The sequence below is a fragment of the Camelus bactrianus genome, chromosome 21, assembly GCF_048773025.1.
Source record: "Camelus bactrianus isolate YW-2024 breed Bactrian camel chromosome 21, ASM4877302v1, whole genome shotgun sequence".
Lineage (NCBI taxonomy): Eukaryota > Metazoa > Chordata > Mammalia > Artiodactyla > Camelidae > Camelus > Camelus bactrianus.
The window spans coordinates 26,289,861-26,308,702 of NC_133559.1; the positions used below are offsets into that span (position 1 = coordinate 26,289,861).

The 18,842-nt window shown below is 32.3% G+C and overlaps 1 protein-coding gene across 1 annotated transcript in view; it reads left to right on the forward strand.

Moving 5' to 3' along the window:
* The window catches only part of XPR1 (xenotropic and polytropic retrovirus receptor 1), a 164,152-nt gene that overhangs the window by 20,613 nt on the left and 124,697 nt on the right, over window positions 1-18,842 (forward strand). Inside the window, exon 2 of the mRNA XM_074349896.1 lies at window positions 2,570-2,621. Coding sequence (XP_074205997.1) covers window positions 2,570-2,621 — 52 coding nt within the window. The remainder of the gene's footprint in view (window positions 1-2,569; window positions 2,622-18,842) is intronic.

Genomic DNA, 18,842 nt, shown 5'->3' on the forward strand with positions numbered 1-18,842 from the left:
TAAAATTCCAGTCTGTGAGCTGAAATAAAGACTTTCTGATGTTTGATAAGATCTTCTGAACTAAATTCTTTTTTTAGACTAGATGTTAGTGGTCCCTAAGATACCTGAAATTGTAAAGAATATAGTGAGTGTATATACATGTTTCTTAAAAGAAGTTCTATACCTTTGTCATACTCACTTAGGGCTTTTGCAAACACGTAAGTTTAAGAATTAATGGTCAGTAAACATGAGGCTGAGCTGCAAACGTAATCTTAGAAAAGCTGTGGCCCACAATTAAAGGTTTTCCAAAAAGATTTCTGTTTGGGTGTTTTCTGTCACCGGTTCTGACACCAAATGTAGTTCTTTTTTTTCTGACACCACTGACCATTTCTCTGACAACAATTGGGTGTCTTAATGCAGTTCAGTTCTGACACTCTGGAGTGTCAGTTCCTGTCTGACCCCGCAGGCTAAGGGCTTAGCCTCACAAGATTGCCCCAACTTAAGGTGCCAGTTACAAATCGGGTATGCAGACTACCCACACTTCTGCCTGGCTGACTACCAGTTTGGAGGTTCCTATGAGTCTCCCTTCCCCAGGTTTGATAATTTTCTAGAATGACTCACAGGATTCATGAAAGTGCCATACTTGGTATAAATTTATTATAAAGGATACAATTTAGGAACAGCCAAATGGAAGAGATGCATAGGGCAAGGTATATGGGGACAGGGGTGGCACAGAACATCTGAGTCCTCCCCCAGCACATCAATGTGTTCATCAGTTTGGGAGGTCTCTGAACCCTGAAGTTTTTTGGAATTTCTATGGAAGTTTCATTATATAGGCGTGATTGTTTAAATCTTTGGCTGTTGGTGGTTGAACTCAATCTTCAGCTACTTTCTCTTTCTCAGAGGTCTGAAAGTTTTAACCATCTAATCACATTAATCAGGTGGTTGGTTTTTCTGGACAGCAACCCCCTTCCCCCCATCCTGAAGTTATCTTAAGGAACCCCTCCACCCTGTCCCCCAGCCATGAGTCATCTCATTAGTATACAAAAGACAGTAAATTGCAAAGATTTTCAGAGCTTTATGCCAAGAACCTGAAATAAAAAGCAAATATTTTATATTATACTACATTGCATTACTGTATTGCCTCAACTTCTATATAGTGAATCGTATTGAATATTTTTGGATTTAGATGTGTATGACATTAAAATTTTTATATATACATAATTTTCCTATAAAATTTTTTATAAAGCATGGGCTAAAATTAACAAAAATGCATTGACTTAAAATTTTTAATTTTCCTTATTTCATTGGAAGTCTTTTTGACTTTTTATTGTCAGACTTGTTAGGGTTAGTCATGGAACTGACAGGTTGGCCACTAATGTAAAGTAAATGATAAATTCACTTGGAAAGAATATAATTTACTAGACTTGAATACAGAGTGGGTTACCCTGGAGGTTTATTTATTCTTTTTTTGGTTTTTATATGCTGGAATGACTCTAGGCCAGTGTTTCTGGGGAAGGATGATTTTTGTCTCCCAGGGGACAAATGGCAGTGTCTGGAGACATTCTTGGTTGTCACAGCTTTGATGGTAAGGGAGTGGGGTAGGATTGCTTCTGGTATCTAATGAATCTCTAGATGCCAGAGATAGTACTAAAAATCCTATTATGCACAGAACAGCCCCCCACAACAGTTATCTGTCCCCAGATGTCGGTTGTCCCGAGGTTGAGGAATGCTGGAGGCCAATTCAGGAATCACCAATGGTTAGATGGTATTTGAAGCTTTGAAGCTATGGGACTGGATAAAGTAACCTAAACTTATGACCAGCTCTTCTGGTCTGGAGCTTATCCACTTAATTGATTCTTCCATTTTGATAGATTTGGAGAATGCTTTTCATTCCTGTCCCAGAAACACTTATTGAGAGACCAAACTGCTACCATTTAACTACCTAAATATGGTTGTTAATTAATTTATTGGTTTGGAAAAAAACAGTGATAACCTGTATCTTTACGGTCCTAAGCTCTCATGGAGGACTTTCCAGACCTCCATTAAAAAGTGTTTATATCTAAGATAAAGAGAGTTCTGGAGATTGTCTACACAACAGTGTAAATGTACTTAACATTACTGAACTGTATGCTTGAAAATGGTTAAGATAGTGAATTTTATTTTTATGTATATGATAACACAATTAAAAAAAAATCTGTATCCAGTGTTTTGTATTTTCTTATGCAGTGTTCTGTTGTATTCCTCTAGGACCATTCTCAGTTTCTGTCACTATTTTTTTTTTTTTTTAGTTAATAGAGTTTATGATCTCTCAGGTGATTTTTCATTCTTTTCCAAATGCCCCTTAATTTTTAAAGTGTACACATTAGCCCTCATCTTAAAAATGGGACAATACTAGATTGATATGAAAGTATAATATTTGGGTTTTAGCTTATTAAAGTTAATTGAAGTTTTAGCTAAATTCTTAGTTTAGGGACCCATATGTAGTCATTGTCTGGATATTAAAAAAGAAGTAATTGTTTAGCTCAGAGTGCTTGTATTGTAAAGGTTGCTCATGGTTTTATGTATTTCTTTCCTTTCTTTCTAATAGGCTTTTAAGGATATGCTGTATTCAGCTCAAGACCAGGCACCTTCTGTGGAAGGTAAGATGCATTAACTTCTACGTTTAGCCACATAAAACCTCTTTTTAAGGAAAGATATTTTAAACTGAACAGTATAAAACTAATATAACCTGCCTGATTATATAAATCTTTTTTTTATAATATTTACTATGGTTACTTTATATTTCAATAAAAATTTTTTTTTGTTTAGCTCATGTTTACCCTACAGTGGATCTCTTTTTATGTCCTTAAATCACCTTAGCATTGTGAATCACAGATAATGATTTAGAGTTAAAGTTCTTATCTGTGTCATACTCCTTCTCCCCCAACAATGTATTTTTATATCTGTTTGTCTATTCATCCATCCATCCACCCATCTGTGAATCCTTAGTTCATAATTCATCTGGGCAACACAGATTTGTCTTTCTATTTCTGTCTTGCCTTTAGACTGGGACTAGTAAAACAATGGAACATATTTGCTCTAAGTGTGTGTGTGATATAAGCATGTATATGTATGCATGTGCACGTTTTGGCAGTTATAAAATGACTGATCTAAGGGCAGTGGTTATCTTTCCAGTTATCTTTATTTATCCTTCCTTTTCTGTTGCCTCAGCTTCTGCTCACCAGCTCATTCTTTATATTTCACCTTTGATAGGTTTGGAGAGTTGTAAGTTAAAGTTGTAGGAGTTTTTATATCAGTAAATAATTGAGCGCTAATTCAACAACTATTTCTTGAGGGAGTGTTCATATTCTTTTAAAAATTTGCATCGCATTTTCAGGAGAGATGACTATGAAGTTATTTCTTAAAACTATAGATCTATAATTAAAAACTCATTGTCTTTAGTGACATAGAAATGTGTGTCTTTCATCCCTAACCATTCTGAATTCAAAATGTACTTCGTTCAACATCTCAAAATCTTTACCAGGGTGTTGGAACTTATGTGTTAATTTTGTAATTTGTCATTGAATTTTGGATTATCATATATTTAATTCTCTAATATTTAACAGAAGACACAAGATTTATCAGACTGTTTAGTTCTTTATTGGTTTATTATCTCTTTATGTGTCTTAAAGAATATATCCTCAAAATATTTTAAGAATGTAAGAAAAATGGAAATTAAACTGATTTCCTCACTCTGTGTAATGTGCTTTAATATTGATTATTTTAATTTTATTCTAAGATTGGTCTATGTATCCTTAATTTTTTTTTTTAAGTTTTGCTGCCTGGTTTATAACAAAGATATACTGAGATGTGTTGAGATTTATAGTAATATTTATTCATCCTTCCATGCTGGGTCATGTTGCTAGTAATTCTTACACACATTTAGCTGACATTAGAGAAAAACTGAATTCTGTCAAAGTATGCTAAAATGATAGGTATTTATAGTTAATAGCTTTTTCTTTATCTCATTGCCCAGAGACATTAACTTCTTTGGACCCTGTTATAAAGGGAGTATTGTAGGCTGATCATGAAGATTTATGTGCTGCTTTCCTAAGGGAAATATTCTGCACTTTTTCATTCTTTCTACGCTGTAGATAAATAGACTAAAGCCATGTAGTTTTTATCTTCTTAAAATGAATTTTTCTCTTTAGAGGCACTGAAGAATTGAAAGTGGTTTACAGAAAGTGGTTTACGGAAACATTGTTCTGTGTAGTACTGAGGTTAGGAAAAGTTATTAAAGGAACTGTAATTTATCTCTTATTTGCATTGTAATACTATGTTAATTTACTATCTTTTATATGATGTCAAATCAAAGTGATAATCATTTCTGTCATTCCTTTATTCTTGCTATTGAGTTTCTATTTCTGGGTTTTTATTTAGCAGTTATCTATAAAGTAATGCAATATGAGCAGATTTATCACAAAGTCCAAGATAGGACTTTCAACTTTAAACATTTTTAAAGAAAAAAATGTTTGCTGGACCTTGATTATTTTTTGAATATTGTCTTTTCTTCACTCTCCTTTTTCCTACACCTTAAGTTTTAGTAGACTTAAGACCTTTGGTACCAGCAAGCAAGGCTTTTCTTTTTTTTTTTTAAATCTTAAAACTGGAGTATACCATAAATTGGTGATTCTAAAATCTGCTGTACAATTAACTTAATTTACTTGTGTTTTGTTTCTATGTTTGTTTTATAAATACTGATACTTGCTACCCATCTCAGACCAATTAAAATAGGAGCCTAGGCATTGATAGTTTTATAGATCCCCAGAAACTAAAGTCGAGAACTCTTGCCATAAATAACCTTAATAATTTTAGATCAATATGGTTAATGATAACTTTTTTTAAGGCAGTAATTAGCCAGTAGGTTTATAGGCTTCTTAAGTTTGTTAATAGTTTAATAATAATAATAATTATTATTTTCTTAGCATCTGTAGGATATTTATTATGAAAATGTTCATTGCATTGAACTGAATATAAGTAATACCTGTATGAATTATTTACATATATTAAATGGTTATAACTTAACATAATTGTTAGTATTAAAAACATTTTTGTTGATTTGTTAAGATGAGTATAGTAAAATAAGTAGCTTGTCCATATTTCATAGTATTTTTGTTTAACATGGAATGGATTTATAATTACAGTGAAAGAAAAGTATCTTGAAATGGATTCTTAAAGAGTAAAGTGGTTTATTTGATAAAAGTGAATTAGATAAAAGGCACAGTATATGAAAACTTTTGTTGATAAGGAATTGACTGCTATGTTTTACATTAGTGGGTTATTTTCTTCTGATTTCAAGATAGTATCTTTTATTCTTCACTGATGAGTTGGCTTTTTTTCCCATTTAAAAGTAACCAACCAACCAAAGTAATTTCAGTGTCTTAAGAAATTAAGGAATGTTTTATTATTCAAATAAATGAACATTCAGATTCTTGGTTATTTTGCTTCATTCATCCTTTGAGGATGAATTTCATGAACCCATTTACTTATACATTGATTCATGGAAAATAAAGGGTTTTTACGTTTATTTAAAAATAATTGTCTTATGATTGTAACTAGGAAGTACTGATATTGTGAAATAATATATATAAAATGCTTAAAGACATATTCTTAGGCATTCCTTATCAATTTATATCTAGTCTCCTTTGATACATATTATTACCTACTCTTCTGTGTGACTTCTTTTATTTTTGGTAGCCATTTACATTTGGAAGTATATGACTGAGAAAGGGACTTAAAATTCTATGTTAAACCTTATACCACGTTTTGATTTTTCAATAATGGCATAATTAATTAAAATGTCTACTATTTTTCTGCAGAAAGAATTGTAGAGCATACATGACAGTAGAATAAGGGTATTAAAGTGACTAGAATTGTGTATTTTTTTTTCATGTGGAGAGGCAGACACACACTTAGGGCCCTTAGAGTCAGTCTTTCATGGAATAATGTTTTGATAAATTTTTGGAAATACTACTAAAAGCCTTTAAACTATATAAGCTTTTTACAAATCCTGGTCTCAATGAAGTATTGGATATTTGGGACAGATTGAATTAAGCTGCAACTTTTAGAGGTCCTTAACATCAGTGAATCAGTCCCATCTTAATAATCAAGATTGTTTTGAGGCAAGACAATTTGTTATAGATATGAAAACAGAACTCTTAAATTGTGGTACCCATTTGACATAGTCTAATTTTGTCAAATTCACTTGGGTAAATATTAACGTCTGTTTTGGGGGAAACTTGCCCCTTCCTTAGGATACTTTTGATACTTTTGACACATATGATTTTATATGTATATATATATAAACTTGGACACTTTATACATTGTATTGATCAATCTATTTTAGTTTATACTCTGAATTAGTTTCAAGTAAAGCTTCAAACTTTATTTTACCATCCTCTTTTTAAAATTTATCTTTTATTTAGAAGCATTAATGTTTCCACTCTTTGCTTGTGGTGGAAAAATGAGAATCTGACAGTTAGCCTAGGTCATAGAATTAAGAGATCGACATTTCTAATTGAAAGGGATTTATAAAAGATCTTTTTGCCTCACTCTCATCTTAGATTTGTGCCATCTGAGACCACATTAAGGTTGCATGGCTCAATAAGAACAATCAGGATTACTAACGCTGTATGAGACAACAAAAGGAGAATTCAAGAGATTAAACTAAACGGAACGTTTTACTAAAACGTAAAAATATTTTTATATTCATCTTACATTTTTATCCAAAATGATATCTTTGAAAAGCATCTTTAATTGGACATCTCCTTGAGTCTCTGTATTTTTTAAGATTTATAAAGTGTTACTACATTGAATAATACTGCACTGATTGACTTGGGAAAAAGCTAATTGTGTCTTCCAAGAAATATCTCTCTACTAATTTTTTTTATTACTCCAGAAGTATTGGGAAAGGTGTATAGAATTAGATAAAATGTTTTAGGTAACAGTAGTTATGGAGGTTAGAAAAAGAGGAAAATAAAGATAGAATAGTGAGATAAAGTTCCAGTAAATTTAATATAGAGAATAGATGCCATAAAGACCCTGGAAGAAAAAGAACATTGGGTAAAATTAAGGAATTCTGAGTAAATTATAATATAATTATGTGTAATTATTGGCTGATTTTGTCAAATGTACCATATTCATCATGTAAGATGTTAATGATAGGGGAAACTGGGTGGGGGATATATGGCACTACTTTCATAACTTTCCTGTGTGTATAAGAATACTTTAAAATAGAAAGTTTATTTTAAAAAATAGATGCCATAAGGTTTATACAATTGCCAGAAGCTAATAGTAAATTCAGCCTTGAATTTTCTGGAGTTCAGAGGATAAAGAGCATGATTAATTTCAGAATTCATGTCAGGTAAATTTATACCAGTTCCTCAGAAAAAGATCAGCTTTTACTGAACATGAGATTTGAGAGAAATTTTTCCTTTGGAAGTCATGAAGAGCATGGTGTGCTGAATAGTATCCCTAACAGCTATTTTATGAAAAGCATGACATTAAGTTTCATGAGGCTGCTGCTTCTAATCCAAGGATATAATGTAAAAATGTATTGCTTTGACTTAACAAGGCCCTAAATAATCTGGTGCTATGTCTGTTACCTCGCCTTCTGCCATTTTAACCCTTCTTTACTAGACTCCAGCTTACATTGCCTTTCTTTCTGTACCTAAATCATGTCAAGCTTGCTCTTACAGTAGAATCTTAGTTCTTACCCTTTTTTGAGAATCATTAGATCATTTCATGGTTGTGTCCTTCAGAGACCTTCTGAATACCCAATTTTATGTACCCATTGGTCACTTTATATTACATCACCCTATTTTATTTATTTCTTTGCATACAGTTTGTCGCTTTTAGATATCTTGTATTTTTCATTGATTTATTAATTCTTTTGAAACAATGTAAGTCCCTTGAGACCAGAGATTTTGTTTTTTTTTTTAATACTGTTTTATACCTAGTATCTAAAATAGGCACATACCTTACATATTTACTGAGCACATGGAGTAGGAATTAAAATGAATCTTTTCTCTCAATCTTCCTTGAAGCCAGAGTGCCATTTATGAAAAAAAAAGAGTGAATTAACCTAGCTTCCTTCTTTATTTTTATTTTTGTTTTTTGTTTTTTAATTTTTAATTTCTCCTGATCTTTAGATGCAGAATTTTACCTGCTGGTTAGATGGCTAAGCATATTGTTTGTTGTCATTTAATGATGCTGACTGTAATTTCATAAGATACAGTCTGAGGTGACAAACGTAGCATTTCTTTAAAACCAGTAGAGAAACAGGTGATATGAGACCCTGTTTTAAAGATTTTCTTGGCATTGTGTTGTCTTGATGTCAAGCATAGTTTCCTTTGATTGCTAATAAATCATGTTTTATAAGCTATTGGGTGATTGTATATTTCGTGTAAGACGTTAAACCACTTCTTTTTGTTTTGGTATGCCTCCTTTCAAAGGTACATGAAATAGGCATGGATTTGAAAAAAATCACATGTGAATTGTTGGAGAATTTTTTTCATATATGTCTACTTAATGGAATGTATGTTTTTGATTATTTTGATTAAAAGACCTACAAATGCCTTAGTTGTTTTTCTTTCTAATTTTGCCTCTTTTGTTATCTTATAAAATATTCCTTTTGATGGGGAGTACATGTAGCTAATGTTAGCCCAGTTTAGCTCTCTGATTTAGTTAGCTTACTACAGCTATCTGACTTTCTGAAACAGAATTAATGGGTATAGTTAAGGACATAGGTCACTGACCACTACTGCACTAGTCTCTCCTGTTTCTGCCATTCCTTTTTTAGTTCCCCAACTTCTTCTCCAATCTTGTGAACGGGTTTTATTGGATCATTTTTGCTTAGGTCTCCTCTGCTTATTCAGCTTCGTTAGCAGATGTGTTACAGTCTCCCTGAGCTCCTTAGAATTCAGCTCTTAGTGGCACTGAAGATGAAAGTATGCTTGTAAATTATTCATTCTGATTATACGCTTGAATGGACAGAGTCCACTTCAGGCATCTTCTTCCATCCCACCTCTGTTCCCAGGTCTTTGTTTTTTTGACAGATGTGAGCTTGCTTTTTAAGTTCAAGAGGATGGAAGACTTGAATTACATTTCTAAAATTCATGAAGTACTTTTTGCTTGTATAGGATTACTGTCAAATCTATGCATTCATAATAAATTACTTTTCTTATGTTGTTTATAATCTTGTGTCTCCCCGTCCCCCAGTTTTCCATTTTGTTATCCTGTATCACTGTTTCTTTAAAAAAATTTTTCTGACCTAGGAATAAAATTATTTGATATTTGTAATAAGGAGAACTATAATGCTACATTTTCAGCTGGGCGGTAGCAGGAGATTATCTTTTCTAAGTCTTACTTTGCTATTACTGTTGCTTTGTTTAGTCATTTATTGTCGATTTTCAAAAATCCTTCTTCTTGTAGTGGGTTAATTTACATGAGAAAACTGTATACCAGGGACTAGTAGAGAGTTTAACCCCAAAAATGAAATGCTATATATAGCTGTAGCCACTGCAACCTTGTTTTGAAATCAAGAAATACAGATGACTAAGAATGGAAGTTGAGACACGAGCCAGGCCAACAAGATAATTGTCATCTCCTTAAGAATGATGTATCTTCTATTCTCCATTAAGACTTATTTTAGAAAGGATCAAAAGACCTGACTGATATTCAAAGACATGTAATGAAGTTATTTATTTTGATGGGTGTGCTTATTTCATGTGTACATTGGAAAACGATTGCATATTCACTTGTATCGTGGAAATTACAGCTTCTAGATAAAAAAACTATTGCTCTCAAAAATAAACTTATGTATTCTTTAAAGATGCCACTAATTTCAAACTAGTTCACTAATAGTAAAGATGGGCTTCTGAATAATAAATAGCATTGCTATTCGAGTTGACAAAATATCGACTTCTCTTTCATAGGAGGAGATTAAACAATTTAATACTGTTAGGACATCAGATGATGATATAAAAAGGTAGTAAAATTATGTGATAAAAATATGTATCAACTTTGAGTAGCATACAGGTAGAAAGTTAGAAGAAATGCTTCAAACAGGCTTGTAATCCTTTCTTTGTGATAGTGCAGACTATTTAAAATATTTTCAGTATTTAAAATTTTTCTTTGTGAGTAAAAATCAATAACACATAAAAACATTGTGTCATCACACAGTGTTTTTTCTGTTTTTATTAGAAAGTTTGAGGAAAAGTCAAAGTACAGAAGGGATAATTATAAAACATTAAGTCATGAAACAAAAACGCTCTGGGAATTATTGGTATATACTCTACATTGTATAGGAAAAGGTAACATACCACATTGAGGAATGTGACGATTTCAGATAGTTTCCTAAGTTAGCTATTTGAAAACTGGAACAATTGTTAAAGGTTAAAGTTGGCAGAATTTAAATTAAGGGAAATTCTTCTCTGCTCTTTTTGTTTTCTTTAGGCAGGACCACTTTAGTGAAAGAACGCCAATGAGAAAGGTAGAAAGAAGCATAAAAAGTTATGATCAGAGAGTAGTTTTCCAGCATTAGGTATATATCATTGAATAAAAGAAATAAAAATTCCTGCCCTCAAAATGGAAAAGAAGCTCTAAAAGTCATTTAGATTTGCATTAACTTCTAATTATTGAGGCAGTATGAGGAGGAAATAAGGTATTCGATAACTGAAAGAGTAGATAATCCCTTTTGTTATAGTTTCCTGTGGCTGCTGTAACAATTTACCACAAATTTGGTGGCTTAAAGTAAGAGAAATTTATTCTCTCACAGTCCTGGAGGCCAGAGTCTGAAATCAGTGTGTTGGCAGAGCGGCACTCCTGGAATTTTGGGGGCGTAATCTGCCTCTTCCAGCCTCTAGTGTTGCTGGCTTCCTTGGTTTGTGGCCACTTCACTCCAATCTCTGCCTTTTCACTTTATCTTCTCCATTTATTCTCCTATGTGTATCTAAGGAAATTTGTTATTGGATTTAAGGCCATCTAGGTAATTCAAGATGATTTCATTTTAGGATCCTTAATTATGCCATAAAGACCCCTTTTCCAAATAAGATAACATCACAGGTTCCAGAGATTTGACAAGGATATCTTTTGTGAGGGTGGGCTCATTTTTGGTTGAGCTTATCCCTAAATCTAAATTGAGAAAATACATTGTAATTAATGTTCTTTCTTCAAATTTTGAGCCAGAGCTAGAGGTACAACCAAGGCATTTGCTTTCATATTCTAATCTACCCACTTTGAAAGGAATAGTCAAATGAGTCAAAGAAAAATTCAAGTATGATACCCAGAAAGTGAAAAGTTGTCCAATGGATAGTCAGACTTGAGTGTATAAAATATAGTATAGGACTGTTTATTTATCTCTAAGCAAATTATCCTTCTTAAGAATTTCTTTTATATGTTTAGCATCCTTCCTGGGGGAAACAAAGAGACGAACCTCCTCCTAGCACACAGGTTAAGTGTCCTCTCCTCCCCCCATAATTTTTATTATAGAAAATTTCAAAGATATACAAAACTAGAGGGAATGTATACAGAATCTAGTTTACCCATCACTCAGCTTCAGTGTTTATCAATATAATGCCTAATTTTGTTTTATCCCCCTTAATTATTTTGAAGCAAATTCCAGAAATAATATTTTATCTGTAAATATTCCTGAAGGATAGCTTCTGCTCCTATTACCAAAATACAGTTATCACATAAAAATATTAATAGTAATTTCTTAATATTGTTAAGAGTATCAGATAGATATTTAATACTGTTAAGAAATTACTGCTGATACATATTTTTAAAGAGTTATCAGTTTGAATAGACTCAAACAAGTTCCATCATATATATAGTGATTGATTAAAGTCTCTTAATTCTCCATTGATCAGTAGCAGCAGCATTCATTACAGTACCCGTGAGCCACAAGTAGCTGTTTAAATTTAAATCAATCACAATTAAAATGAAATAGTCTGATCTTCAGTCACGCTACCTACATATCAAGTGCTCAGTAGCCACATGAAGTTAGGGGCTGCCACAGTGGGCAGCACAGAGCATGTCACTCATTGAAGAAAGTTTTATTGGTTAAAGCTGATCTGTATGTTTCCCCTCCAACTCTTTTATTTTTCTTGCATTTTCTATTTTCTTTTAAAAATGTTTATTAGTATTATTTGGTGGAACAGACTATCTCATTTGTTTTTTGTTTTTTGTTTTTTGTTTTTTTAATTTATCTCCCAGAATCTGGATTTTACTGCTTGTACTCCTGTGGTGTACTGTAACATGGTGTATGTTCTCTATATTTCTGTGAATTTGTAGTTAAATCTAGAGATTTGATCTAATTCAGATCAATGTATAATGTATATATACTTTTTCCCAAGAACACTGTGTAACTGCTGATGTGTACTTCTGTTAGGAGGGGTACGTCACATCAGATTGTTTCTCTTTGTGGTGGCACTGGCTATCGATGACTATTGCCTGACCCTAGATCCATGAATTTGTTAAGGTTTACAAAATAGTGATGTTCTAATGCTCTTGTGTTCATTAGCCAGAATTCTATAAAGAGAAACTTCCCTTTGTTAACTCTTTGATTGTCCTTAGCTGCAGACTGTATAGGAAGGGTAGGATGATTGCCTAATTCTTTTATTTTAGTTTTCAAAATAATATTGGTTTTCTAACATTTTCCAAAGTTGACCAGTGAAATGATTTTAAGTGTTTTAATGAATTAATTTGTTTAAACCTGTTTAGTATGTTATGGTCCAGAGTAATTTTTATCCTGATTAATGATCAAATTTTCAACTTTGACCCAGTAGAAGCCTCTTCATGTGGTTTCTTCATTCCTTTTGATATGACCCTTGAAATCTTTGATAGCCTCTTTTCTATTTGGTATGACCATATTTTCCAGACTTATCTAACATATTTCCAGCTTGGTACCCAGAATTAGCCATTTTTCTAAGAAGTCTTGATTCTTTTAGTGATAACCAACAAGTCTTAATTCCTTTAGAAGCCACACACTGGCGCTGCTTTCAAAGTATCATTGCTACTGAGTTATTCATTGTTTTAGACTATTTCTTTCCATTGGGAACAAATGCATATATATATACCCACACATGCATACATATACACATGCTTATAAATATATATGTATGTATGTGTGTATATATTGTTTTTAAGATAAAAAGCTTAGATTCTTAATATGCTTTGAGCTTGAAAGTGTGCTCTAGCTGAAAAGGTGAACTGTGATGATTTTTAGAATTGAATGATACTCCTAGACATGGTAACCACGAGTACACTCTTGAGGATTAGAGTGTTGGGGGTAGGGAGTTTACCTATACTGATTAAATTTTCATTTTCTTTACTGAAAGTTGAGAGGTGAAACATACTTTATCACCTACAAGACTGCCAATTTGTGGTCTGTGATGAGAAATTGATCAGCTATGTTATTGTTACAAAAGGTGTAATCAGTGAGATTGGAAAAGGAAATTGAACTTATATTGGTGTGTTATCACATGCAATTAATTTTGCATGTACACCCGAGACACATGAATCTTATTTGAGGTTGAAATATCTGACTTTGAATCAGGTCATTGCAAACCTAGTGTGATTAAGTATACTTAAGAGTTTCTCTTTGTTCCACAATTGCTGTGCAATTCAAAAATATGTTATTAGGCTGTTCACAAAGGAATCTTTTGGTCATTATAATGAGAAATGAAATAGTTAAATTTGTGTATACCTTTTACAAAGGATGGAACAGAATAAGATAATTTATATTGTAAGATTTATTGTTTTTATACTTTTTTTCTGTATGAGAACTCTGTCATCTTAGTAGTTCAATAGGTTGTTATCTTTTTAAAAAGACTACGACCTACGACTAACCTTTCTTCTTAAGGAAATATATATAATTCACTCATGACATGGTAAATAAGTTGGGGTATTTACAGCAGAGAGTAATTTTTAACAATACAAGAATAACACAGTACATTAGGCAGATATCCTCAGGAGCAGTTTATCCACAGTGTCCACAGAAGAACCTTCATAAATGAAGCAGTAACAGAATGATTAATGGAGGAGGTGAGATTTGAATTGGGTTCAAATTCAAAGCATAGTTATAGCTGATGGAGAGGGCCTTCTAGCCACAAAGAAGCAGCAGGACGAAACCAAAAGGGCACAAGTACATAAGACATTCAGGGGAGATTAAGTAGAGCGCTTTAAATGAAGCAGAAGGTTATTACAGGAGAAGAGTGAACTGTAAGGATGAGGCCAAATTTCCAAAGGGCTTAAATTTTTTTAAAAGTTGTGTTTTATTTGGGAGACCAGTATACCTTAACATTTGGGGGCTGTTAGTTTAATGCACATGAGGATTTCAAGATCATTGTGAGTTCTTTTTTTTCCAGTTCTGCATCTTTCCAAAAATAGATAGTCTTGGTGCTGTTCTGAACTGATTTCACAATTAGAAGTCCAGAGGAATGCAGACTTTAGGTATATGGTACCATCCAGTCTTCAGCTCTGCTATTTTTGTGATTCCTATAGTTGTCCTCTTACATGTTGGGGGTCTTCCAACTGTCTGCCAGCAACAGTTAGGGCCACATGCTCCCTTCTTCAAGAGTATTGGAAAAAGCAGATTCATAATTTTTTAAAAATTGCTATTGAAATATAGAGATATACAATATTGTGTTAGTTTCAGGTGTACAGCATAGCGATTCAGTATTTTTGCAGATTACATTTTATTATAGGTTATTATAAGATAATGCATATAATTCCCTGTATATCCTTGTTGCTTATCTGTTTTATATTTATTAGTTTGTGTCTGCTAATCCCATACCCTAATTTGTCCCTCCCTCTCCCCTTTCCCCTTTGGTAACCGCAAGTTTGTTTTCTATAGCAGATTCATAATTTTTAATTAGCTACGTGACCTGGAATATGCACGGAAGCATTGCTTACTTTCTTTTTTTAGATAAGTTGACATAACATTAAATTAACAATTATAAAGTGTACTGAAATTCAGTGGCATTTAGTTTACTCAGTGTTCAACTATAACTTTTATCAAGACAGCATTTTAAAGTAGAATTTACTTAAACTGAGAATAGGGTTTTCTATAAAGTAATTTTGGCATATGTTTTTGCTTGCTAATTTTTCAGTCAGTCTGTATCATTTGTAGAAATATATTTCTTTTTAAATTCTTCCTTGCATTCATATTTGTTTTATAATTTGGGGGAATCAAAGAAATAACTGTCAGGGTAGAATTTTTCTTGTTTTGATAGGAGTTGGAAAAGTAAACAATAAGTTCAGAAGATCTGAATAGATTTTTTTTGTTGTTCAGTTTTGAATAGAATGGAGTAGTTTAACTTACTTAATAGTGGAATTGTTTTTCAAATTAGAACTATGCATAGAGGCATTTAGATTTGGGAAATTCTGCCTTTAAAAAGAGTGCCTGTACAACACTTATCTGAATAGGGCTGTGGGATATAGGACTTCATTCTCCCCTGTTCCTAATTATATGTTGTTTGTTATGGATCTAGAAGGGTGAAGGTAGTGGTTCCTGATTTTAGTTTTCTTTCTCTTGTTTTTACCCTAACTCCCCAAAAATCTACACAGTGTTGATTTGGAACATCCCAGTAGAAAAGCAAAGTGTTGATTGTTGCAAACATAAGTTCTGGGCATTTATGCAAAATATTTTAGATTTTAACTTCTATTTCTTAGTAAAAAGTCTTTCAGGGTAATGATTTTGCTCATAAATATCAATCTGTATACTAGTTTTTTCCCATGGTCTCTTATTCTGTCTGTGGAAGTGGTGGATGTCAGTGGCATTTTTAATTAGTGTTTGTTATTTATGTCTTTTAGAACTCCTAGTGAGAAATTAGAATAAAAGAATTAGGTCAAATTAATTTAGAAAAACTAAGTAGACTATTTAAGGTACTATATTCAGTCAGTATGACACTTTTTTAGACTAATAAGTAAAAATGCAGTTTAACTGAACGTGTATTACAAATACGAATTTTCAGAATTATCAGATGGGTTTTTTTTTCACTAGCCAGTAGTTTTTGCCTTTTGTTCTTGTGAATAGTAGCATCTGAGTTTCACATCATCTGTGATTTACAATACTGGTTTTAGAAGTATCTTTAATTTCCTGCTTTTGCTCATGAACACTTAGTGATTATCTACTATGTGCATATGACGTAATGAAAATATTTGGAAATAGAGAATGGTGATGGTTGCACAATGTTGTAAACATACTTAATACCACTGAATTGTACACTTAAAATGGTTAAAATGGTAAAATTTATGTTATGTTATTTTACCACAATAAAGAAAGAAAAATCTAATTAGTAAATACATTTTTCTGGAATAATTTCTTTGCAGTTATGAAATTTTTTAGTGGCGGCTTTATTACAAGATGATTTTTAATCCTATACTCCTGGTCTGACTCCTACTTTTAGGTATAAGTATTTGTAAGAAAAACAGGAAACTAGAATCTAGTTATGACTTTTCTTAAATGTTTAAATGAATTTATTATTCAAAATATCATGCAATGAAAAATTACAAACTATTTTATAAAGATAACATTTAATTTTCTGTGTTATAAAATTAAATATTTATACAGAAAATGTCCCTCCAAATGAAATGAAGTCTAATTTGCATTTTCAAAAATATAATCTAATACCTATAGCCTTACAGGCATGTAAAATGACAATTTTTCTCTTTTTCCTAATTAATGTATGTTTTTAACAGCTTTATTGTGGTATAATTGATATTTAAGAAACTGGACATATTTAAAGTTTACAATTTGATGTTACGACATTTATATACACCAATGAAACCATCACTATAATCAAGATAGGGAACATATCCATCACTTCCAAAAGTGTCCTCATACTTTTTCATAATCCTTCTCTCCCACCCCATCCCATCCAACCACTGATTTGCTTTTTATCACCATCAATCAGGTTGCATTTTCTAAAGTTTTATGTAAATGCATTTACTCATACAGTATGTACTCTTGTTTAGCTTCTTTCAGTCAGCCTAATTATTTTGAGATCCAAAGTGATTGTTCTATCTTACATTCCCACTTACAATGTATAAACATTCTGTTTTCCCCATGTCCTCACCAGTACTTGATATTTATTGTTAGTATTTAATGTTAGCTATTTTAGTAGGAACATAGTGGTATCTCATTGTAGTTTTTTTTCTTTTCTTGATTGAAGTATAGTCATTTACAATGTGTCAATTTCTGGTATACAGCATAATGTCTCAGTCATGCATATATTCTCATTGTGATTTTAATTTGCATTTCTCTAATGACTAATGATGTTGAACATTTTCCTTGTGCTTATTTGCCATTTGTATGTCTTCTTTGGTGAAATGTCTGTTCAAATCTTTTGCCCACTAAAAAATTAGGTTGTTAGTTTTCTTATTCTTGGGTTTTGAGAATTCTTTTTATATTCTGGATACCAGATCTTTATCAGATGTAACCTCTGCAGAGATTTTCTCCCAATCTGTAGCTTGTCTTTTCATGCTCTTAAAAGTATTTTTTCCAGATTGGAAGTTTTAAACTTTTGATGTAGTCTAATTTATCAGCTTGTTCTTAAATGGATCAGATCTAAGAATTGTTTAATTCAAGGTGCTATGGACTGAGTGTTTGCATTTCTCCCAATTTGTGTGTGCTCATCTTCTAGGAGTACATATTGGTTCACAAAAGCAAATTGTGCCAAACGTACGTAATTTTCTTTTGCAGTTAGTTCTCATAATTGAATAGGAGAATGCCATAGGTGTAAAATTTCAGGAAGACAGTTCTTTTTAAGCCCGCCATGTTATACTTGTAAACAGTGGGAGAATGTAAGGTGTATGATAATATAGTTAGGAGGATTTGTAGCTAATTGAACTACTTATAATAAAGAGTATTGACAGACAGCTTTGTGCCAGCTGTAAGGGGAAGTTTTAGTTTAATATCTTGTAGTCAGTTTAATGAAAACAAGGCTTGGTTTAAATTTTTTCTTTCATGAAGCAATTTAAAAAATGTGTTTCTCTTGACAGAAGACACCTCAAAAAAGATCTTGATGAATTAAAACAATGATTTTTACCTGGGAGTGTACCTCAGCACCACCTGGAGTTTGTTAAAAATATTGAAATACTTGAATTCCAGTCTATATACATACTACATCTCAAAATCTTCAGGGTGGAGTGGGTTGGGAAATATATTTTCAAAATGGGGTTCTAAAGATTGTGGTGGAAACTTCTGGTTAAGAATGATGAGTTACATTTAGTAGCCTGCTGGAGCTGTCTCACATAGGTTTGTGATGGTTATCTGCATCTCTTCCCAACCATGTGTTCAGTGTTGGTAGCTTGAAATTGGCCATAATGGGGGTATTTACATTACAGTAATTGGTAAATGCTACAGATTGGTTCGCCACTTTGCAGAACATTTACCAAAACACTACTAATTAAATGTAACAGTATGGGATAGATGTGAAGTTTAAAAACATGTAGGATGGAAGAATGGGAGCATAGTTACAGTTAACATAAAAATCCCTAGGGATTTACATGTTCCTTTGGTATGAGCCAATAGTAAAATACAACTTTCAAAAAAATTTAATGCTCTATATTAAGTTGTATACAATGAAAAAAGTGATACTACTAATATGAAGCATTAATCAGACCATCTTTTCCCTGGAGTATTGTGAATGGTTATAGGTGCTGTGTTTTTAAGAGGATGTTGAACTTTTCTAGCAATGAACCACTGGTATATATGGGAATGAGTTTGAAAATTGTTGCAAGGGTGAATGATGGAGGGAGAGTTTAGCATCGAATACTTAGAGTAGCTTTGATGATGGACAAGAATAAGAATTATT